General features: G+C 59.0%; 2 protein-coding genes and 1 long non-coding RNA gene across 4 annotated transcripts; 1 reads left to right on the forward strand and 2 right to left on the reverse strand.

Moving 5' to 3' along the window:
* Positions 1-31: 31 nt before the first annotated feature.
* U2AF2 (U2 small nuclear RNA auxiliary factor 2) lies at positions 32-16,707 on the reverse strand. Of its 2 annotated transcripts, none has more exons than XM_047094340.1 (12): positions 16,512-16,707; positions 12,753-12,888; positions 11,968-12,012; positions 11,592-11,695; positions 11,152-11,303; positions 9,749-9,865; positions 9,462-9,600; positions 4,685-4,764; positions 4,480-4,602; positions 4,067-4,165; positions 3,606-3,854; positions 32-789 (listed from the first exon to the last, which is right to left on the reverse strand). In XM_047094340.1, exons 1-12 carry the CDS (start codon positions 16,558-16,560, stop codon positions 655-657), a joined length of 1,428 nt encoding a protein of 475 aa, XP_046950296.1. In that variant the 5' UTR covers positions 16,561-16,707; the 3' UTR covers positions 32-654. The 2 variants fall into 2 exon arrangements, with proteins under 2 accessions (XP_046950296.1, XP_046950297.1); XM_047094341.1 differs by having other exon boundaries at positions 4,079-4,165; positions 16,512-16,706.
* Positions 16,708-16,729: 22 nt separating this feature from the next.
* LOC124522754 (uncharacterized) lies at positions 16,730-18,219 on the forward strand. Its single transcript, XR_006964835.1, has 2 exons — positions 16,730-16,950; positions 17,129-18,219. It is a non-coding gene; the product is annotated as an uncharacterized LOC124522754 (long non-coding RNA).
* On the reverse strand, positions 18,194-21,580 carry CCDC106 (coiled-coil domain containing 106). Its single transcript, XM_047094342.1, has 5 exons — positions 21,274-21,580; positions 21,019-21,126; positions 20,748-20,924; positions 19,463-19,675; positions 18,194-19,087 (listed from the first exon to the last, which is right to left on the reverse strand). Exons 1-5 carry the CDS (start codon positions 21,302-21,304, stop codon positions 18,771-18,773), a joined length of 846 nt encoding a protein of 281 aa, XP_046950298.1. The 5' UTR covers positions 21,305-21,580; the 3' UTR covers positions 18,194-18,770.
* Positions 21,581-22,297: the final 717 nt, after the last annotated feature.

Below are 22,297 nucleotides of genomic sequence, written 5' to 3' on the forward strand. Positions count from 1 at the left end.
GGGTACACACACCGGACACAGAGCAGCTCCGTAAAGTAAAATACAACAAAATGTTTAATGAGCAAATTCGTCTTAGCAAATATGAAACTGCCACAGAGAGGAGAGGGACGGGGCCACGGGGCTGGGGCACAGGTCGGGGAAGACTAAGGAGAAGAGAATCAACTACGTAAGAAACCGGGGAGGGCGGGCACCAGGGAGAGGACCAGAGGCCAAGAGGACGGGAGCTGTGGTCCTGGAAAGGGAGAAGGCAGGGCTCTGGGGGTCGGACAACAAAATTCAAAATAGTTTGGCCATAAAATATAAACACACTATGTTTCTACGGTGGGGAAGGGGAGAAAGAGGGTAAAAGGGAGGAGAGGCTGTTTTGGGGAGGGGCTCTGGGGGTCCTACCCCGCCCTGCTGTGCACCCCCTCCCCATCCCGACCCCTTCCCTCTGTGTCTGGGTGCATGTGTCTGTGTGGGCCTGTGCGCGCACTTCCCCAATTCCCCTCCCCACCCCAACCCCCACCCCACCCTAATTGCTGCCATTCCAGTTGCTGCCGGCTGTCATTCGGCTGTCACTCCTCTGCCCATCTTCTTCAGAGGGAGAAAAGAGGGGGGGTGGGAGGGGGAGCAGCCCCCAGCCAGCCCTTCCCCCACCCTCCCCCTCCACCTCTACCAGAAGTCCCGGCGGTGGTAAGAGTCGGGGTCACAGTATTTTGTGACAACCACTCTGTTGGCGAACTTGCGACCCGTCAGGCCCTGCATGGCTTTCTGGCAGTCAAACACAGAGGTGAACTCCACGAAGATCTGCGGGGATAAGAGACCGGTTGTGAAGGCAAGGTGGCCTTTCAGCCTCCAAGGACAAACTGGCTCAGTCAGAGCAACCAGCCAGCATCTACCCAAAACCCAGAACTCCACAGGAGGGAGAGGGCCTCGCTACAGGTTTGGGAGCATTTGGCCAACGTCCTGCAGAACCCTAGGATCAAAGAGGCATGCAGAGTGAGAAAGAACAGAGGGGAGCTAGAGTCAAGAGTCACATGGGACACCTGCACGCTCGCCAAGGAAAGAGGTCACTTGTGTGGAATGTCTTCCCTGTACTGGGCATTGTGCCGGGTGCTCCCCAAGCTCCCCCCAAGGGCCATGTTCTCCCCAGAGGACAGATGAAGGGAAGCTCAGAAATTAAGATTCAAACCCAAGGTGATAAAAAAAAAAAAAAAAAAAAAAAAATCCCAGCTATTTGACCCAACGAAGTTTCTCATCTTGTTTAAACCACCAGTTTACAGGAAGTGGAGGGAGGGAGAGGATAATACCAGCCTAATTCTCAATATGGGATTCTGTTAATACAAATCTGACCTATTGCTTCAACAAAATGGCTGGGGGAGGGGGGGGGGCAGAGACAATTATGTAGAACTGATAAATTTCGATAAAGTTTTATTAAACAAAATGGCATGGATCCTTAAACAGTATAAAAAGTCTTTTGAAACGTAAAGGAAATCTGAACACAAACTTAAATACATCCTCAGGATAATTTTGTTACTGTAATAACAGTATTGTAGCTTCATTAAGATTTTTTTTAGAAATGATCTGTTAAAACGTTTAGAGCAGCACTTCTCAAAACCAGCGTGTGTGTCCCCAGGCGACATTCTGCAATGTCTGGAGACGTTTTTGGTGGTCACAAAGGGGGATCCAATGCTACCATCTAGGAGGTGCTTCCATTTACTGGGTGGAGGCTGGGAATGGAGCTGAACATCCAAAAAGCACACAGCACAAAACCCAAAGCAAGTTTTACCAGGCCCCAAATAGTAAGTTCAGATATTATAGAAACGCCCTTGTCACAGGTAAAATTTGGAAATCTGCTTTAAATTATTTTAGGAAAAAAAAGGGAAACTGGGAAGCTAAATACAGAAATTAAGAATGACTAGATATGGACAACCTGAAGCTGGGTGATGGGGCATCACAACGCTGCTATGTATGCTCAATACAACTTAAATGATGTACCGTAATACACCACTACGATAACTCCACTCTTATAAATGTTTGAAGAGAATGAAAAGTTTCAAAACAAAAGAGGCAGGATGATCCCAGAGACCAGCCAGGTCTTCCCATTCATCCTTCCCACAAGTATTTACTCCGCCCCTCAAGAGCCAGCCTCCATTCCAGCATCTGTCATAGCACTGACTGCAAAGGACATGCGGGGAGTGGGTGTTTCTGCCACACAGTGAGGACTGGGCAGGAAAACGGGAGAGGACATAATGCCCATCCGCCCCCTCCCCTCACCCAAGCCCTGTCGTCCCTTGGCCCCCGATGCTCTTTCCACTGCTTCCTGGGCAAGTTCATCCAGCTGACACCAAAACAGGGGTCAGTATGTTGACGACACCTACACTTCTATCAGACCTCATGCCTGGGACGCAGCTCTGTCCTGCTCACGGCTTCCGACACATCTCTGCTGAGGGGTCAACCTGCCCATCGACACTGACCCCCTCCCCCACAAACCTGCTCAACTCCCTCGCTTCCTTCTCATCTGCCAGTTCCACCCAATCACCAAAGCCACAAGTCTGAGCATTTTACTGGACTCCTCTTCCCCCCGCAGCATAACTCAAATCAGTGGGCATTTACAGGTAATGTGTTTCTCAAATCCATGGACTTGTTTCTCTCCGTCCGCCTGATCACCATCTTTCACCGAGCTGATCACAAGCTGGTAGTTGCCAAAGCTCCGGAGATCTTACCACTACCCCCTCTGCCCCCTCCAAATTCCCAGGCTGCGGAGTCCAGCCCCGCAGGGTAGAGGAGGTACCGGCTCCGTAATCCCTGGCCACCCCTACCTTATTCTAACGAACCGTCTCCATGTGCCAGGCCACAGACCGCTCACTGCAGAGAACCCCCGACATTCCTCTGGGGCTGCTTTGCCACCCTGGGCCTCAGCCCCCAATCCCATCTGCTTTATTCTGCTCAGGCTGCCTGGTCACTGTCCCCAAAGATACCAGATCTATGCTCACTGGGCTCCCTGGCCAGGACCCTACCTGCCTGCTGGGATAACCTGGTGTCACTTGGGCCTGCTTAATACTGCCTCTTGGCCTCCAATCTCAACACTGCATCCAGAGCATTCCTCCTCCCTTCCCAGGTACCACCTAAGGTGGCAGATATGTTGTCTGACAAGGCTGGCCCCAGGACTTGGCCAGCTAAAGCCTGAATCACTAGGTGAGTGGCTGGATGAACCTAAGTCACCCCCTCTTTCATGCCTCCCAAGGAGAGCAGAAGGTGCAGACTCCTGGCAGGGGGCCAGAAGTGACATGCCTCAGTGGGCTGGGAAACGTGACTGTATGGCCTGTGTCCTCTGAGGTAGGGCCCAGAAGGCTGCTGTGGGAGTCCAGAGTCGCACAGGGAAGCTTAGTGAGTACCTGGCACCCAGGAGACACAAGCGTGCTTGCTGCCATTGAGACCGATGGTCAGCACTTTTCTCCCCACCGCACAGACAAGACCAAACGACTTGCGAGAGATCATGAGACAGACCGAAGCTATGACAGTTGCGGGGCCACACTCCCTAGGGACACCACACCATGCGGGGAAAGGTGAGGGGAAGGGTGGGCACGCACGCATGCACACGCACACACACACACACGCACCTTTCCACAGCCGGGCACCTCGACGCCATCCACAGGCCGGGGGATCTCAATGGACTTGACGAGCCCATACTTGCTGCACTCATCCCGCACGTCCTCCACAATCTCCTCGTACTCCTCGTCGTCCAGCAGCTCCTCAGGCAGCACCATGTTCATGAGGCACAGGACCTCAGTCGGGTGGCCGCCCATCTGCACCTGGGAGCTCATCAGGCCTGGCACTTGCAGGGTCACGGGGGTCTGGTTGATGGTGCTCTGTGGGGCAAAGGGCAGAGCAGTCACAGCCAAGGCCACACCAGCTGCCCAGAGGCCTACCCAGGGAAAACCAGGCCCTGCCCCTGTAAGGCTCAGTTGCCCACTCAGCACCACCAAAAAGCCAGAGCCAAAGACTTAGAAGGACCTCCTCCCAGCCCCACCCACCCCACCCCACCCCCAGGTGTCCCTCTAGCCAATGGAAAATGACGTGCCGGGGGGCTCACCAGCGTGGCATTCTTGGCTCCCACACTTGCCCTCTGCACGAGCAGTTTCTTATCCCCCAGCTGCATCCCGTTCAGCCCTGCGATGGCCTGTGTTTGAAGGGCGGGGGGGGGGGGGGGGGGGGGGGGGTGCGGCGAAGAGGTGCGGGTTAGGGGCCAGGAGCTTGACACCTCCCCACAAGCCCCAATACCCCAGAGCCGGGCATTGGTGGGGGAGAGGGGAAGGCAAAGGGGTCAGAGCTTGGAAAGAGCCAGAACCGAGGGAAAGGGCTCAAGTCCCCCACGCAGGGCCCCACTGCAGGCCAGCCTCCTCCCGCCCATCCAGAGGAGGGGAGACCAGTGTGGACACAGAGCAAGGTGCAGGGCAAGGACGGACGCAGCAGCACCAGGGGCCCGGGGCTCACCTGATCTGTGACGTTGATGTCCACGTACTCACAGAAGGCATAGCCCTTGGAGAGCCCCGTGGCACTGTCCTTGACCAGGTTGAAGGCCTTGAGAGGCCCGAACGATGTCAGCAGCTCTTTTACCTGAGACAGGGCCGCAACTCTGTCAGGGCTGGTTTGGGTAAAGGCTGGGAGGGGAGCAGTCAGGAGGAGGCGAGGGGTCTACCTGGTCATCATTCAGGTAATTGGGTAAGCCCCCGATGAACAGCTTGTGGGCAGAGTCCGGGACCACGGTGGACACAACTCCTGGGGGAAAAGGGGAGTAAGTAGGCTTTGGTCCCCAAGGCAGGAGCTTTACCCAGCACACAGGGACAGGCCCATTACGCCTGCTGTGGTGACAACAGGCCCACATCCCGCCACCCACAAGCTTACCCCAGGCAAAGCAGGCCAGCCACGGCTGACAGAAACGGGTGTCCCAAACCTGCCCAGCCTCCGAGCGCCCCAATAGCAGCTCTCCTTGGGGCGCATGGCGGCACGACAGCAGACAGCCCCGGTGGGAGCCCCAAAGACACAAGCTCATGTCCCAAACCCACCAACCACGGCAGGTCATGTCTGCGCTCATCCCACGGGCACACCCACCCCCCTTCCACATCTCTCAGGCCACAGCTCCACCCTCTTCCCTACCACCCGATGTCTAGCTCAGGTCTCGGGCTGACCCTCGGTCCCTTCCTCTGTGGTCCTGCACATTTCACGACTACAACAGCCCGGCACTGTCACACACAGCAGACCAGGGAGTGCCTCGGAGAGGCCTGCTGCTCAGGGTCCAGGGTCCACGAGGGCAGGGACGTGCCCAGTTCACTCAGTACCCAGACCCTGGAGCCCAGGAGGGCTGTCACAGTGCAGTCACACCAGCAGAGTGCCTTTAACGACCACTCTGCGTCTACCCCAACCCTACCGTCTCCACTCGTCTTTGGATTCAGGGGCCTGCCAGGTGGCTCAGCCCAGGGTCCTAACACCTCCCAGAGGCTCCCATCAGGTGTGAGCTACCCAGGGCTCGAAGGAAGGGAAACACCACCCACCCAGCCGGACCGGTTCCTGACTTTCCAAGTCCAGACCCTCCCTCAATGGCTGCATGACCTGGCCCTCCTCTGCAGTCCGCACCAAGTGGCTGCGCCCCACTTTCTCCTGACCTGGGGAGGGACAGGGGGGCCTCAGACCCAAAGCAGGGTATGCCCTCTCCCACCACCCCAGCCCCTCTGACCACCAGAGCCGAGCACCACCACGGTGTCCGAAGAAGGATAAGCAGAGGCCACAGGCCAGGCCCTGCACATCAAACTCGTGAAACCTGATGCCTTGATGCTCTCCAAAGCCGTATCGCAGCAAAACGCAACAGACTAAGGCACAGGAAGGAATGAGTCCCCTGCAGTCACTCAGACAGAAAGAGGGGCCTCCAAGCACCCGCCCCCCGCCCCCATCAATCACGACCCCACAGGTAGCTCTCAGCAAGCTACGGGCTTTGCCTACACAGGCACCACCGCTCTGACCGACGGCAGACAAGCACACGGGCAGGAGTCTCATCACCCCAACAGGGCAGTGCCAGAGCCAGGGGCGCCTCAGCCATCAGGCCCAGGCTGTGCCAGGCACCCCAGGGAAGCACACAGTGCCGAGGGCATCGGGGACGGAGGCTCAAACCCAGGATGCAGCCCCAAGTGAGCCTCCCTGAGCCTCAGTGTTCTCATCTGTGAACCAGGGAGAAACCTCACACCTACAACAGAGAATGACTCACAAGGCCCACACCTAAAACGGGGCCTGAGGCAAGGCTGGCCAGGATCAGCGAGATGCCAAGGCCCCAGTGGCTGCAGACGCCGTGTGGACAATAGTTCTGAAGCTGGGCAGAAGGACTCACGCGAGGGTGATGCAAACTGGGAGCCCAGGTCAGTCCTGGTGCCCAAAATCAAGCTCTCGGCAACATCCCCTCCCAACACAACGGGCAGGCTCCTCCCTGATCACACAACCTCTTCCCTCAGAGGGGCCACGGGGCACTCCCCTCTCATCCTCAATCTTGAAGCCTCACCTCCTCCCAAAGGCCATGCTGTACCCCCAACGACCAAGCAATCCTTTCTCGTGCACTTCCTCCTCAGCGGAGGGACCCTGCTACATGCGCTAACCACAGAGCCTGGCAGAGCAGGGCCCTGCTGAGGGAGCAGGTGCAGAGGCGAAGCCCCGCTGGCAGGAGTCCAGTGGGGGAGAGCACCCAGCACAAAGCCTGGCAGCGGGAAGGTGTGGAGGGCCAAACTAAATTCACAAACTCAAAGGGTTCTGTGCTTTCCTGCCTCCAAAGACAGCTCTGGCTCTCCCTGCCTCCCCCCTTCTTATCTTAAAGGATAGTCAGGACCCCCACATCAGCACTGAACAGCTGGGCCTGACTTTGGTGGGAACGAATTTAAGGTTTCATGACTCCAGGTGATGCGTATTTACTTTCAAGTCAACACGATTCCATCAAGACGAGGAAGTCACTTTCCAGGTTCCTGAATTGTTTCTCTTCCAACCACAAATACCTGAACTTTATCAAACACTTTCCCCTTTAGCCTCTTTATATAGTAAGATTGACTTACTTTTTTCTGAAAAGCAAAGATCAAAACGTGAACTTCACCATGGAAAAAGCCCGAGCGGAGGATGCTTAACCTGAAGACAGATTCACACTTCCTGCGACATCCCACTACCCGCCCAGGCCCCTCTGGACAGGCAAACCTCATGTGAGAAGATCCACGAGTGACCCTTCAGCTGTTTAACCACAGCAACAGCCCCTCCATCAAGGGGAAGACCACCCCGAGCCGCTGTCCCTGGATGGGACATGTCCACTCCCACAGGGTGAAGGACACGCGCAGAAGGCAGCACAAGAAGATGGCAGAGTGACGACTCTGGACACGAGCCAGGTCCCCTGGGAGACCACTAATCATGCCCTTGCCTTGCTGGCCTTCTGAGATGGGCTCACAGTCTCCACAATGGCAGCAGGCAAACCTTTCAATGAAAAACCAGGCGGCAAATATTTTCAGTCTGTCACACAGTCCTGACACAGGATCTCTGTCACCCAACTTGGCCACTCCAACACAAAAACACAGATAATAAGCAATGAGTGGGCTGGGCTATGTGCCAATAAATCGTTAAAAAACAGGCAGGGGGCACCTGGCTAGCTCAGTTGGTAGAGCATGTGCCTCTTTTTTTTTTTTTTCAACGTTTATTTATTTTTTTTGGGACAGAGAGAGGCAGAGCATGAACGGGAGAGGAGCAGAGAGAGAGGGAGACACAGAATCAGAAACAGGCTCCAGGCTCTGAGCCATCAGCCCAGAGCCTGACACGGGGCTCGAACTCACGGACCGCGAGATCGTGACCTGGCTGAAGTCGGACGCTTAACCAACTGCGCCACCCAGGCGCCCCTGTGCCTCTTGATTTCAGGTGTGTGAGTTTGTGCTCCATGTTGGGTTTGAAGCCCACTTTAAAATTTTTTTTTTTCCTTGTTAGTATTTATTCATTTTTTTTGACAAAGACAGAGCGTGAGTTGGGAAGGGGCAGAGAAAGAGACACAGAATCCAAAGGAGGCTCCAGGCTCTGCACAGAGCCCAACGTGGGGCTCGAACTCACGGACCGTGAGATCATGACCTGAGCCAAAGTCAGATGCTCAACCGACTGAGCCACCCAGGTGCCCCAGGAGCCCACTTTAAAGAAACAAACAGAAAGCTACGTGTGGCCTCCTACCTGTCACCTGCTGACCATGTACTTACTATAGGGCTGTCACAAATATTAACATGACCCACAGCCCACTTGGGGCAGAGCCTGACGCAGCAGGCAGCAGCAACCGGTTATAAAAATATAACATCCTGAATTTACTTAACAAAAAACAATATTTCATAGCTCCACCTGGGAAACGGTCCCACAGATGCGTGCACAAAAAGAAGGTCATGAGGCTGTGCATTTAGAGTGCGTCAGCATGTGTCACGCGTCGTTTCTTGAAAGAATTAAAGAAATCCACTGAATTTACCAAATTATTACAGCGGAAGACCCTGGAGACAAGCTGGGGAACCAGCCTCCAGTCCTGAGGCGCCTGCCAGCCTCCCTGGGACTCCACGTCCCTGACTCTGCCAAGGGTGGACTCAATTTCTAAAAGGTGTCCTTCGGTGCAAAGCCTCGGCCAACTGCTTACTTGCTCCCCACCCAGAGCACCAGTGCTCACCCACCTTTCCTGGGAGAACTCCAGGGGCCTGAGATGACGGAACTGGCTCCCCCAAGCCCACAACACTCCCACAGAGGCCCCAATTCTCACTTACACCCGTCTGCCCACAGGGGCCCGCAAACAGCCTGGAGGTCGAGTCAGGCCTGCTGTCTGTTTCTGTACTTCCCGCTACTGCAGGACCCGTGGGTATTTCATGAAACCAAAACGTTGCCGAGCGTAACCGATAAAGGATGTGGCGCACAGCCAGACCCGTTCAATTAGGTATCACAGGAGGCTGCGTGCAGACTACACCATCGCCACAGAACAGTCGTGACCAAAACGTACGGCTCACGAAACCAAAAACATTCACTCTCCGACCCTCTGCAGAATAAGCTTGCTGGCCCCAGGTCTGCCGTGCTCTCTACTGACCAGGACCGGACACAGCTATGGGGCACGGCCCGGAGCACGAGACTGAAGAGAAACTAGGACCAAAATAGGAGGGAACACCCAGATGCCGACCTCACACTGGGAACTCAATTGCAAACCGCTGACCTGCTTGTGCTCACACTGACCTCCCAGGTCCCAGAAAAGGAACGACAGGCAGGCTGCAAGCCCCTCACCTCCCTCGACGCCTCCCACGACCCTGGCTCTGCCACTTATGAGCTGTGCATCCTCAAGCGGGGAGGACACCAAGCTCTAAAGGTTTGGGGAAACGGATGAGAAGCACTCACACCACTTCCCAAGCAGCTCTGGCTGGGTCGGGGAGAGAAGGGCGGACGAGTCCCCCACTCACCAGGCACGTAGACAGAGGGGTTCTCCGACATGCCAGGCAGGGGCTGGTAGTCATGAGGCCTGCGGATCTTCAGCGACTGGCCTTGGAAGATGATGCCATCAAAAGCCATGGCCTGGGTGGTCTCATCCACGGAGCGAAACTGCAAGAGAAGCGGGTGGTGAGGGTCAGGGAACCCAGCAGACAACAGCCTGCAAAAGGGCCTAGGGCAAACAAGAGCTCTGTGCTACAGAGCCACAGGGACCAGGAGGAACACACACTTCCCTGAGCCCACCGTGCACCCAGCTCACCTCCAAGAAAGCAAAGTTCTTGTCCTGGTTAATCTGCACAGCCAAGACGGGGTTGCCAGGGGCCTGGGTCAGCCCCCCAAGGCGCATCTGGGCGTTGAAGAAATCCATCATGGCCTCCTGCAGAGGGAATAGGAGACAGGGGGGGGCGGGGGAAGGGAGGTGGAGAGAGGAGGGGAGGGTGAGAGAGGGAGACACAGACGGGTTTGGGGGTGAGGGGAAGGGAGGGGGTGGGGAAGGGTGGAAGAAGGGAGGGAACAGTGAAATAGAGATGGGGGCAGAGAGATCAATAGTAGGAACAGAAGCAGTAGAAAAATGGGAGAACAGGGAGGAAGGAGGCAGAAGCAAGAGACAGCCAGAGGCCAGGAGCGTGGGGCAGGCCACAGGGGCCCCAACCAGAGAAGAGACATCATTCAAGAAAAGTGCAGGGAGACAGTGACAACAAAAAGAGAGTAAAAAGCACGAGATAGAACAGAAAACGAAACATAAAAAAAAAAAAAAAAGTCCAATAGCGACAAGAAGAAAGCAGTAGGAAAGCAAGAAAGAAAAACCCAGCAAGGACACAGAGCACCAAGTCAGAGAAAAAGAGGAGTGAAGGGACAGGGAAGGTGGAGGAGAGGAGGGCAAGGGTGGGAGGGCGGGCGGGAGGGGAGGAGAAAAGAGTGATGTGGCGGGATCTGGCCCTGGAGTCCGGGGGCTGCTTTATCAAACGTAGCAAAGTGCAGGTTGAGAAAGTCAGAATGGACCTTACTTGCCTTCGACGACGGTAGCAAACTTTTTGTTGCTACGAGGGATCTCAGCCCCACAATATTTCACTTTAAAGAGAAATGGAAACAACTCTTTGATCTCGGGATTCTCGGGGTGCCATGGGAAGGGGTTGGGGAGAGGGGGAGGGGAGAGGAGCGGTGGGGAAGGTAGGGGAGGTCAGGGCCATCAAAAACAAAAGAGCAGCGACCATGGGAGGGACGTGGGGAGAGGATGGGAACAGGCGGCAGAGAACCAGAGACGTGTCAGAGAAAACCGAGGGGAGCGTGCGTGTGTGTGCGTGTGTGTGTGTGTGTCTGTGTGTGTGTGTATGCGCGCGTGCGAGTCTCCCTCTCTGTCTCTCTCGAAACGGACTCGTGGATTTTCGTAGGTTCGTTACGTGTGTGCTTGATCCCTGGGTTGCTGGAGGAGGTTGGGAGAGGGGAGACGGGAGAGGGGAAGAGGAGGGAGGGAGAGGGCCACCCCCAGCCCGGCCCCTGGCTGGCTCAACTCCATCGGTCCATCTGGGAGGGGGCCGGGGGGCCTTGCAGGAGCAGAATCTGACCCGTGCAGGTAGGGGGAGGGAAGGGGGGGAGGGGAGGAATGGGTAGGGGAATCGGGGAGAGGGTAGGGGCAGGGAAAAGGCAGGGGGCGGGCAGTACCTCAGTGATGCCAAAGGGGATGTTGCCCACGTAGAGACGCCGGGCCTGTCTGGTCATCTGGCTCCCGACCACGGGCACCGGCGTCGGGGTCACAGCCAGGCCGTCAGGGGTCATGGTGGGAAGAAGGGCGGTGGCTGGAATCTGACCCGCGGCTTCAAGAGGGGAACAACAGGATTAGATGGCAACAGGGCAATCCCCTACACCCCCCACCCCGTTCAGGGACCACCGCACACCTGGGAGGGCGGCTCCACATGGACCAGTCCCACCGAGGCCTCATCCAGGCCCCCAGCACCTACTCCACGGGAGGCTTCAGAAAGGCAGAAGCCAGAGAGCCCAGGGCACGAACCTCATCGTCCCTCACCACCCCACCCACCAAGAACAGGGTCTGTTCCCTCAACCACCCAGCAAGTTAAAGTAAGGAGGCGGCAGCCCCAGCCCACCTTGCATGGCCTTGTACTGCATGGGGGTGATGTGCTCAAAGCCAGGTGGCGGTACATCCCAGTATTTACGGACCTTCTTCTTCTTTTCGTGGCGGGGGGAGCGACTGGGAGGGCGGGAGGGGAGAGTGGGGCAGGACAACCTCAGTCTGACCAAAGGTGGGCCTGTGAGCCCCCCCAGGCCCCCCAGCCCCCCACCAGCAGTGCAGCACTCTCCAGAAGGGAGAGGATCTGGGTCAGGGCCGCACCCAGGCCTGGGGGAGGTGCCGGTCTCAAGGCAGTGCTTGGGCCAGGGCTGGACAAGGACAGGGCAGGGTGCAGGGGGGAGAGGGCAAAGGGAGGGGACGTCGGAGTGGAAGGGGCAGGAAGAGAAGCTCACATCAATCCACCGTGCTCCTCTTTAGCGCCTCTGGTCAAAGGTTTGCTGGGGGGTGGGAGGGAAAGGTATGGGGAGGGGTGACTGGGGACCCTTGTCTTCCCCACACGCCACACCTCCCCGAGGGCTCCGAGCCCCAGGGCTGGGGGCAGGGCCGAGGTGAACAAGCAACAAGCAGGCCCCCTCGGCCCTGCCATTCCCCCCAACCCCCCCATCCCAGGAAAGAGGAGCTACGCGAGAAGGGCCACACAGACCACTTTCTACTTGGAGAAACTGAGATGGAACGAAGCAGAACTTCCACCTGCCCACCCTTCCTCACCTAAGGGGACAGAGAACAAACAGGGGACCCTGGGAAGGGAAAAGGCATTAGAAGAGCAGAAGGCAGCTAAAGGTGGGGGGCGGGGGGGAGACGCTGCCCCCCCCCCTCCAAGAACTCCCTGTTCTCAGAAGGCAGAGCACAGGCCTCAGAAGACCATCCCGAGAGAACCACAGAAAGACAGCAGAGGGCGAAAAAGGAAGGAGCCCTAGGAGACGGGCTGGGGCAGCCCTCACGAACAAGGAAACAGTCGATGCCCTGACACTAGACTCACCTCCAAGAAGCTACTGCCCCCACCGACCCATCAGAAACTAAACCCTAGAAACAACTGAACTCAAGACAGACAAGCCCCAGACCCCTCCCCCAGACACAGAGAAGAGCCACAGAGGCCCAGGTACTTGTGCAGGGACACCCTACACCCACGCTGGCTCACCCCACCTGTGCCCAGCCAGGGGTCCCCCAGCCCTGGTACCTTCGCCGCCGCCTGTCCCGGGAGGCGCTGCGCTGGTCCCGGTTGCGCCGGTCGCGGCTCCGGCTCCGGCGCTTGCGGTCCCGGCTTCGAGAGCGGCTGTGACTACGCTTCCGGTGCCGGTTCTCCTTGTCTCTCTCTGGGCCAGGGGGAGGGGGAGGAGACTGAGCTGAGGGAGGACACGGCCCAGCCCACCCGCTCACTGGTGGCTATGCCCCAAGCCCCAGGGAGGCCACCCCCAAGGGGAAGGGATTCGATGGAGGAGGGGAGATAGCAGGCTTCCTGGGTCCACAAGCAAATCCAGGGACCTTAGGGGACCAAGGGGACGGGAGCTGGTTACCTGAGGGGAGAGGGCCTGGAAATGCCCCCGGGGTGTAAGATACCTGAGGACGCTCAGGAGGAGCTGGGGAGCCAGAGAAGACAGAGGAGGCTGGCTCCTGGTCCCCCTCGAGGGCTGAGGGGCCTGACCCCAGGGTCGTCCCTGAGAGGGGCAGGGCTAGAGGCTGGGGAATCAAGAGACCCAATGATGTTTTCCTGAATGAAGGAAACTGGCGACCCCTCAGGAAAGACCTCCTCAACCAGCTGGCACCCACAGCCCCACCATCAGGCCCCAGGCACCAGACAGAGATCTGATAGCCCCAGAAAGCCAAGACACCCAACAGTCCCTTCCCAACCAGGTGAAGAATACAAGAGTCCCTCCTCTAGGGAGGTGCCCCTTCCTGAATTTGGGCTAAAGAGGAGGTGCCAGGAGGAGTGTGCCCTGCCCACTCCGGCCCACTGCCCCTCGCAGGCTGGCATCCCAAACCACCCCTACCTGCCCATTGTCCCTCAAAGCCAGTACAAGAGAAACCAGGGTCCAGCCCCCAGTTGGCTCATACTTTTCGGGTGGCGCCTAGAACAGAGCACAGCCTTGCCTGTAAAACCAGACACCTCTGCTCAACAGACCTCTCACCTGGGAAGGAGGTGCAGGCCCTGTCACAGTATATTTCCTCACCCTTAGTTCAAAGACACCCCGGACTCCCCAACTACCCATGTCCAGGGACAGAAAAAGGAAGAGGCAATAAGGACAGGGCGTTAGAGTGGACTTTGGCCTCACCCGTACTACTTTATACTATACGCTTCTTCAGACAATTAAATGTGAACTTCCTGTAGATTGAGTCTCAATTCCTGAACCACTCAGGAAAGGTGCTCCTTCCAAGCACCTCAGAAGAAAACACACAGCAGCAAACACCAGAATGCTCCTGAGAGCAGGCTCCGTACTTAGTCCCACTTGCTCTCGATCCTCACCACTGCTTTGAGAAAACACTGTGGCCGCTCAATAGGAAAAATGAGGCACAAGGAGCTCGTGTAACTTGCCTGTGGCCAAAAAGCAACAGAAGAGTGAAGCCTGAATGTGAACAACGTAACATCAGCAAGTACAGTTATCAACACCTGGGCACACATCTTAACACAAAGCAGGCAGAACTCACTAGGGTCTGCCTGGAACCACTAACGACAACATCATTATCTCCTTGAAAACTAAAGAAGTAAAAAAAATAAATAAATAAAAAACTGGAAGCAACACGAAGTAAAAGACAAACACGGAGGCCTGGCACTGGGCACAGGGAGGAGCTGTGGCCTTGGACCGCTGGCTTCACGCTTGTAAGAGGAGCAGGGTGTGAGCCCCAAGCACTTTTCCTGCGGCTGAGGCTCTGAAACAGACAAGCAGGCAGAGGGACCAACAGGAAATGGTGATGCCTGCAGGGGTGGCGGCTGAGATCAGACAAGGAACTTAATTCCCTGGAGACACAGGTGCGGCACACACAGGCAGGGGCTGAAGCTCAGAGGCCGGCCCACAAAGACAAAGATCGACAGGCAAGGCAACACGTGGACAGAGTTTCCTGCCTCCAACACGAGAAAAGGAGCTTCGCCGCTCAAAATGCTGTGGGCACGTTGTGGGAACAGCTCCACTAACCCAGGGGACACGCCAGGGCTGCGAGCGTGGCCTCCCAGTGCCAGTGGGGACACCCAGGGAGAACCCAGGCAGCACACGCGCCAGCACCTCGTGGAAGAACTCAATCAGCTCCACCTGGCAGCCCGGCCTACTGCAACTTGGCCTCGCAGCCAGCCAGACTCAGGAGGGTTTCAGCTTTTTGCCTTACCAACGTGTATAAAACCCCGGAAAAACAACCCAACCTTTCCTTAGACAAAGGTTGTACCTACCCCAAGTGCGTGAGCACCTGGCAGAAAACATCTGAAAAACACCTTTCCCTGACGGTGCCAGTTAGGAGAGTGAAGACACGCCTCTCCCCTCAGTATTACACTAAGGACGTTTGCACAATAGAAGAGGCGTCACTTACTAGGCACTTCACACATGCCAAGCCACACGCCACACGTTCGTACACGTTACCCCCATTTAACCTCAGCTCTGCCTCTCACCAGCTGAAACCTGGGAGAAGTGTTTAAACTCTTTGAGCCACTTTTCTCGTCTGCAAAAGGGAGGAAATCATCAGCATCACATGGCGATTACAAGGATCCACTTAGAAAAACTACAAAGGGCTTAACAAAGTGCCTGGCACTTGACAAGCACCCAGAATTTAACTATCAAGGATCGTTACTACCATCCTCGTTAATTCCAAAATCGCAGTGACAGAACAAAGAGTCAACGTACAAACCCCGACGAGACTAACACAGAAATACGGAGGCAGCACAGCTGCTGGGCAACAAAGGAGGTGTCCGAACCCAGGAACGCCCAACTCCAAAGCCCACATCACGTAGAAACAGACACCCCATGTGCGCTCTCCCCAGACGCTGTCTCCTAGGCCAGCCACCCCCGACCGACTTCTGGACAGGGTTCGCTGCGCCCCCCGTTCAGGCCTCCCAACGCGGGCAGCTTCTGCCTCAAGCCCCCCACCTTCGCTCTCAAAACGACCTAAAGACAGGACGAATTTTTGCAGCGCCTAACGACTGTCGTCGTCCGGACGTTCTTGCAGCCCCTGTGCTGCTTCGCACCAGCACGACCCCACGCCTTGCTAACTCGGTACCACCGGGGGTAACGTCCCCCGCCCTCATCTCCACGGCGACCAGATTTAGGAGGCTTAATCTGTGCCCTGAGACTGGACCGGACACAGGGGCCGCTCTCTAGCTGGGAGGGGACAAGACGCAAACACCCCGCGACCGTCGGGACTCCCAGAAGTCCCGTGTCGGAAGGACACACGCGTGTCCTCTCTCACGAGCCACACCGCGTCACGCTTGCCGATACCCGGGTGGGGACCCAGCCGGGGCCCACGTGAAGGGGGTTAGCAACCGCCATTTTGGAACAAAGGGGGCGTGGAGACCCGGGCCGCTGGCCCGGCCGGAAGCGGAAGTGCCGGGGCAGCGGGAAAGAAAGGAGGCTTTGCGGGATCTGATACCTGTAATCTTTCAGTTTAAAAAAAAAAAAAAAAAAAAAAGAACGGAAAAGAAAAGAGAATGGGGAGTCCGCGAGGGAACACCCGGCGGGTCCGCGCCGCCTCCGCCGCGGACCACGTGGGGTGTAGAACGGCGCGCGCCGCGCATGCGTCCAGGACCCGCTCCCGCCGCCCCCTCCTCTCTCCTCCCCTCCCCTCCCGCGCGCGGCGGCACGCCGGGTGGTCACGTGAACCAGGCGCGCGCCACGGAGCGGTGGGGGGTGCGCAGCGCGGCCCTGAAAGGAGGGGGAAGAGAGGGGGGGAAAATGGCGGGGGACACGGAGAGAGGCCCGGAGCCGCCCCGCCCGCCGCCCCGTGCCCCCAGCGCCCTCACCTTGCTTATTTTCGTTGAGCTGCCGCTCGAACTCGTCGAAGTCCGACATGCTGAGGCGGCCGCGTAAGGGCCCTGTGCAGCTCTGGCCTCGCCTTGCCGCCCGCCCGCTCTGGCCGCTTCGGCTACTTCCGCCGCTCGCTTCGGCTACTTCCGGCCGCCGCCGGCGCTCCGCCGCCTCCTACCTAATCAAGCCCGGGCCGCCCGCCCCGCCCCGCCCCGGCTCCGCCCCTCACCCCGCCCGCCCGCCCGCCCACGAGGTGTCCCTCCCCCCTGCCCGAGCCTGGCTCCAAATAGCGTCGGCTATTTCCGGACCGTAGAAGAAATCGGGAGCGGCTGCTTCGGCTGATTCCGGAAACACCCGAAGCGAGGATTTCACCGGCTTCCCAGGCTATCGTAACTTTTCGGAAACTAGCTCCTCAACGTTCGGGTGTTTCCGTAGGTCCGCGCGTTCCTCTGCGCCCAGCCCCCCCACCCCAAGGGTTCGGCTTCTTCCGACAATTCAAACCGTCCCAGTCTTTGGCTGCTCCAGCAGATTTCCCCCGCTCTTCTCCGCTGACCCTATCGAGCTACTTCCAACAATCAATCCTAACCGTGCGGAACTTCTGCACTTTCTGTAGATTTCCAGCACTCGCTCTCGGACCCAGCCAGAGGATTAAATCCGATGCCAAGGTTCGGCTCTTTCCGGACACTGCACTCACTCGCTCCTCCCCGGCCGGAGAACTTCGGCTCCTTCCGCCACCACTTCGGGAAGGCCTCACTCCCGGGAGACAGCTTCGGTTTTTTCCGGCGGCGCTTCGGCTCCTTCCGGCTTCGGGAAGAGAAAAGGGAGGGAGGACAGAAGCGAGGTTGGTCAGGAGAAGGGATACAGAAAAAGGGCGGAGTCCCGGCTCTCTGCACCTGGCTCTCCGGGTGGGGAGAGTGGAGGAAAAGAAGGACCGATCTCGCGGAGGGCCTCAGAAGGTTGCGCGAGACAAAAGCTGCCAGCGAGGTGAAGGGTGCGCGCGGCCGCTGCGGAGGTTGCCAGCGCGGCTTTGTGCGCCTGCGCAGGTGGAAGAGGAGGGGCGCGAGATGGCCTTCTGCGCCTGCGTAGAGATCAGTCTGAGGCGAGGTTTCTCACTGTTCCGGGAGGCAAGTGGGTTCCAGAGCCCCTAGCACGCGTGCGCGAGGCTTTCCCTTCCTCCGAGAAGGGTACCGAACTCCAGGCCGTTAAGCAAAGCCGCTCGCTCCTGGTTGCTGTGGCAACCGCGTCAGCGCACTTGCCCCCTCCCGCAGCGCAGGCGCAGCAGGCAACGGAGGGGGCACTTCCGGAAAGCGGTAATCTAGCACTACCGCCTCCTGGCGGGCGGACGCAGGAGCCTCCGCCCGGATGTGCAGTTTCCCCCTTCTGCGGTCGCTCCTGCCAGCGGTCATTGAGTCCACGTCTCCTGCCCCAGCGCCTCTAGTCGAGATAGGCCCGCGGGTGGTGTTGACGCCTCCCTTCCCGAGCTCTGCCCCTCCAAGTTCCCTGGGGCACAGCTGCTTTTGCTCCTCCCGGCCCTCCCTCCGGGGGTGCTAATTACACCCTGTCTCCCCAACCTCCGGGTTCCTGCCTGACCGCCCGGCTCCTCGGAGCTCCCCGGAGCCCCCGTCACGGTCTCCGAGGCAACGGCCACCCCCTCCAAGAAGAGACCGGGCCTCCTTTATTCCAAATTTTATCTTCTCTCTTTAATTTAAATTCTCTGAATAATTCTTTCTCACGTAGACTCGGGGCAGTCCGGGATGCGGATGGGGAGCTCCTGGCAGAGTGGGCCAGCCTCTCCTCGGGGCTGAGGGTTGACACGGGGTATGTACAGGGCCCGGCCCCGCAAAGAGTCTCGCAGTCCTCCCGCCCCCTCCTCCACGAGGAAGGGCCCGGTGAGGGCAGGACGGTGCAGCTCACGGGGGAGGAGTGCCCACGTTCAGGAAAGCGCAGACACCGACCCCCTGGGCAGTAGCTCTTGGGAGACTGGCTAACTGGAACTCCTCCCCAGGGGATGCAGAGGAAGGGGAGGATGCTAGGAACGTGAGAGGCAAGGAGGGAGTCAGATCTATACACAAGGGACCCGGGGCAGGAGTGGGGATCTGCAGGACGAGGGGAGGCGAACGCAGAAACACGCCGCCCACCCGCCAGGCCCTCTGGAGGAGCACACCACTCATGCACACGCTTGCCACTGCCACGAGGGGCAGAGGAGGGAGGGACGTGGGGGCCGAAGGGCGTGTCCCGGGCCAGGTGGGGCAGAATCACCGCTTGAAGCGGTAGGTGATGGGAAGCAGCAGCTTGCTCTTCTTGAGGGCCTGCACCTTCTTAAGGGTTTCGTCGTCCAGGGCCAGGAAGCAGCGGCGCGAGTACTCGAGCAGGCGCTCCTTGGAGGGGTCGAACTCGCCCACCTCAGCCAGCTTCTCGGGGGCTACGATGAGAAGCTCTGCGATGGGTGTGGTCAGCGCCACCGTGTTGCGATCTACTCGGTGGTGCTCGAAGGCCCGAGACATGCTCTTCAGCTTCTGGAAGGTGCCCAGGATCTTCTTGTATCGGCAAAGGACACCGTCTGCATCCTTTACTGCAGGGCCGGGCCGGGGCACAGAGACAGACATGAGAGGGACAGAGGCGGACACAGGAGGCAGATGGGGCAAGGGCAGATGGGGAGCCCAATACAGGAAGAACTGCAGAACAAAATGGGAATCAGGATGAGGAGCAGCTGGGAGCCATGGTGAGACAGTGGCACCAGGGGAAAAGGAGGAGCCTTCTCCCCTCCCCATGTTACTGATGAGGAGCCTGAGGCTCAGGGCAGGGTGACCCCAGGAGGCAAAGCCGGTGAGGAGGGACCGCAGAGCAGGACCCCACGGGCAGGCTGGGACAACCAGGCTAGGGGAGAAGGGAGGGCCTCCTGGGGCATCACAGCAGGCCCCTCCCCCCATCCCTGCTCCTTGCTCACCCCGCTGCCTCTCCCGGGCCTTGGGCTTCCCGAAGCGCCTCCGGCCAGCACTTCCCTTCTGTTTCTGCCTCTTCCTCTCCACGGCACTGCCTTCTTCAGATGCTCCGCTGAGCGAGGAGGCCGCAGACTCAGGGTCTGAGGCCTCACCCCCAGCCCCACCCCGGCCATCCCCTTCAGCCCGCCTGGGCCCAGGCTTCACCCGGCAGTGGTCCTCTGGAGAGAGGTAGAGAGAGAGGGACACATACACATGAACTTCCAGAACAGGGGAGAGGAGGCAGGAAGTCCATCTGCAAGGTGGAGACAGATGTCACACCACACACAGGTCCGCAGGAGAGGGGGGGCCTCAACCGGGGCTGGAATCCCCAAAGAGACAGTGCATATAGATGTTGCAGTCTCCACCAAGATGGCTGAGTACAGTGCAGGCGGTTGGATTTGGGGGCAGAGATCTTGAGTGGGGCATGGGTTCATGCTCCTCTGACTCCAACTTGACAGCAAGAAGTCTGGAGGAGGAGCTGAGAGGACCAAGACAGGACCTCAGGAGAGTCTCTGTGGGACCTCCAGAAGAGTAGACTCTAGAAATCCAAGAAGCAAGACCCTGGTTGGGGAAGAGGTTTCAGACCCTGAGAGAAATCCCAGGCTCTGGGTCTAGTGCACTGGGAAAGTCAGGCACCCACCTTCACCTGGACAGTGTGAGCATCTGAGGCTCTGATGCAGGGGCCACCACCACAAGGTGGGCTGGGGGGACATCCGGTATTGGGGTTCTCACCAAGAAAATTCAGAGGCCCTTGGGCCAAACATCCTGGATAGGTTCCCATCAGCAACCCAGGCCACAGGGAGTTCCAAACCAGAGAGCTCCTCAATAACACAGGTGTTGGGGGGGGGGGGGACCAGACCCCTTGCCCAAAGTGTCAGGTGTGAATCACAGGGGAATACGGGGTCCTGCGAGGAAGCCAGTCAGGAGCTGAACATCATGAGGAAAGGAACAGCAGTTGTACTCTCCAAAAATAGGAGCTAAATTTTGGGAAAGGAAAGCCCTGACTATCTGGGGCAAGGGATGGCCACAGGGTCTTGCCCATCAGCAGAAGCAGGAATCAAGCATGAAGGAAGCTGGGCTTGGGGTCCTGGAGACCACCATGAAGTAAGAAGGAGATAACGATGCCAGGTCCCCACTGGGCCACCAAAAGGAAGGGTGTAGGTGAGGAGGGTCCCATATCCCCAGGAAGGGCCGGAGCTGGGTGTCAGGGCCTGGGTAGGGGCCAAGGGACTAGATCATCAGGCGCCTCACCTGCATCCATGCGGGCAGATGAGATAAACTTGTCCAGCTGACAACGCAAGAAATCCCTCTCTTCCTCCAGGTCCTCGATGCGTTTCTGTAGCCAGGAGTTCCTTTCCAGGGCCATATGCAGCTGGGCCCTGACCCCATTCATCAGGGCCACAGTCGGGGACGCGGCTTCCGGAGGCTCTAGGGACAGCGGGGAGGCTTGGTCACACCCCAGGCCTCAAGGGCCCTGCACCCCAGCTGCCTGGGGTCCCTCCGAGCCTGCCCCCCAGCTCACCCTCGAAGTTTCCCCGAGAGGGGCTCAGACTGTAAAAGATCTGTGGGTCTAGGTGGGGCGTCTCATCGAAGGGGATGGAGATCTCGAAGGCCTCATCGTCTTTCTTCACTGGAGGGGAGAGGCCAGGGGTCACCCCAGGGAAGGCCCCAGGCGCCTCGGACCAGCCCCCAACCACAGCAGCCCTGGGGAGGAAAGGGCAGGGATGGGTAGGGCAGCAGTGGGACCAGGGTCGGGGCAGGGTCCCAGCTTCCTCACGTGTCCTCCTCCGGCTGTTTCGGTCATTCATGGCGCGACCTCCGGCGGACCCGGGCAGCTAAGCGCCTCAGGGGCACTGGACAGAAACGGCAGCCACAGATGGAGGGACATCCCGCGGGAGGTGGGGCCCAACTCCTTAGGGCTGGGGAAATGGGGGTGCTGAAGGCTGGGACTCCTGGGTCTGAGGGAGGAGGGGACCCATACCCTCAGGACGGAGCGGGGACACCCGGGGTTTCAAACTCCAGGGCTCCCAGGGAATGAGGGGGCTGGGGACCCAGACCCCGGGCTACTGAGGGAAGGAGGAGTGGGTTCCCCGCGGGGTCGACAGAGCGGACACATCCTGGCCCGAATGGGTCGGACCCTCATCACGGGTCACCTCGGGGCCAAAAGAGGCGAGAGGTGCGGGGGGGGAGGAGACCGTGCCCCAACTTCCAGGCATAGGGTGGGGGTCCGGCCCACGCGAGCGCCTTCCCACGCCCCTCCCCCGCACTCGTGTGGGCGAACAGGGCCCCTCCCCCGTGGTGGAGGGGGCGGGGCGCGTGCGCAGTGCGGGGGAAGGTCACGCGTGGGGATGCGCCCCCGCCCCCGCCCTTTGTCCCCCGGGTGGGAGGGGGAGCGATGTTGCCAGGGGGTCCCAGCGGGAGATGCGCTAGGCCGCGGGTGCTGATGTGGCCACCATCCCCCCGCCCGCAGGTGCCCGGGGTCGGAGGGGCCAGGCCCCGCGCTCACCCACCCGCGCGCGGAATCCGGCCAGGGGACCGACGGCGGCGGCGCCCATGCCCGGCGCCGGGGAGCGTCTGCAAAGTGTCGCGGGGAGTGGAGGGAAGCGCCCACCCGCCGCGGGCGGGGCGGCAGAGGCCCCGAGTGTAGGGGCGGGGTGGCGAGTCGGAGGGGCGGGCAGGGACGCCGGCGCTCGCTCGGTCCGCGGGTCGTTGCGCTTCTGCGGGAGTCTCCGGCCCCAGGTGAGGCCCGCCGTTTGCGGCAAAGGCCCGGGCTGCACTTGCGCGACGGCCCCTTGTCGCGC

Source organism: Lynx rufus, unplaced genomic scaffold (genome assembly GCF_022079265.1).
Source record: "Lynx rufus isolate CCGP_SWC_20201006 ecotype Redwood Valley unplaced genomic scaffold, mLynRuf1.p SCAF_39, whole genome shotgun sequence".
In the NCBI taxonomy this organism is placed as follows: Eukaryota; Metazoa; Chordata; class Mammalia; order Carnivora; family Felidae; genus Lynx; species Lynx rufus.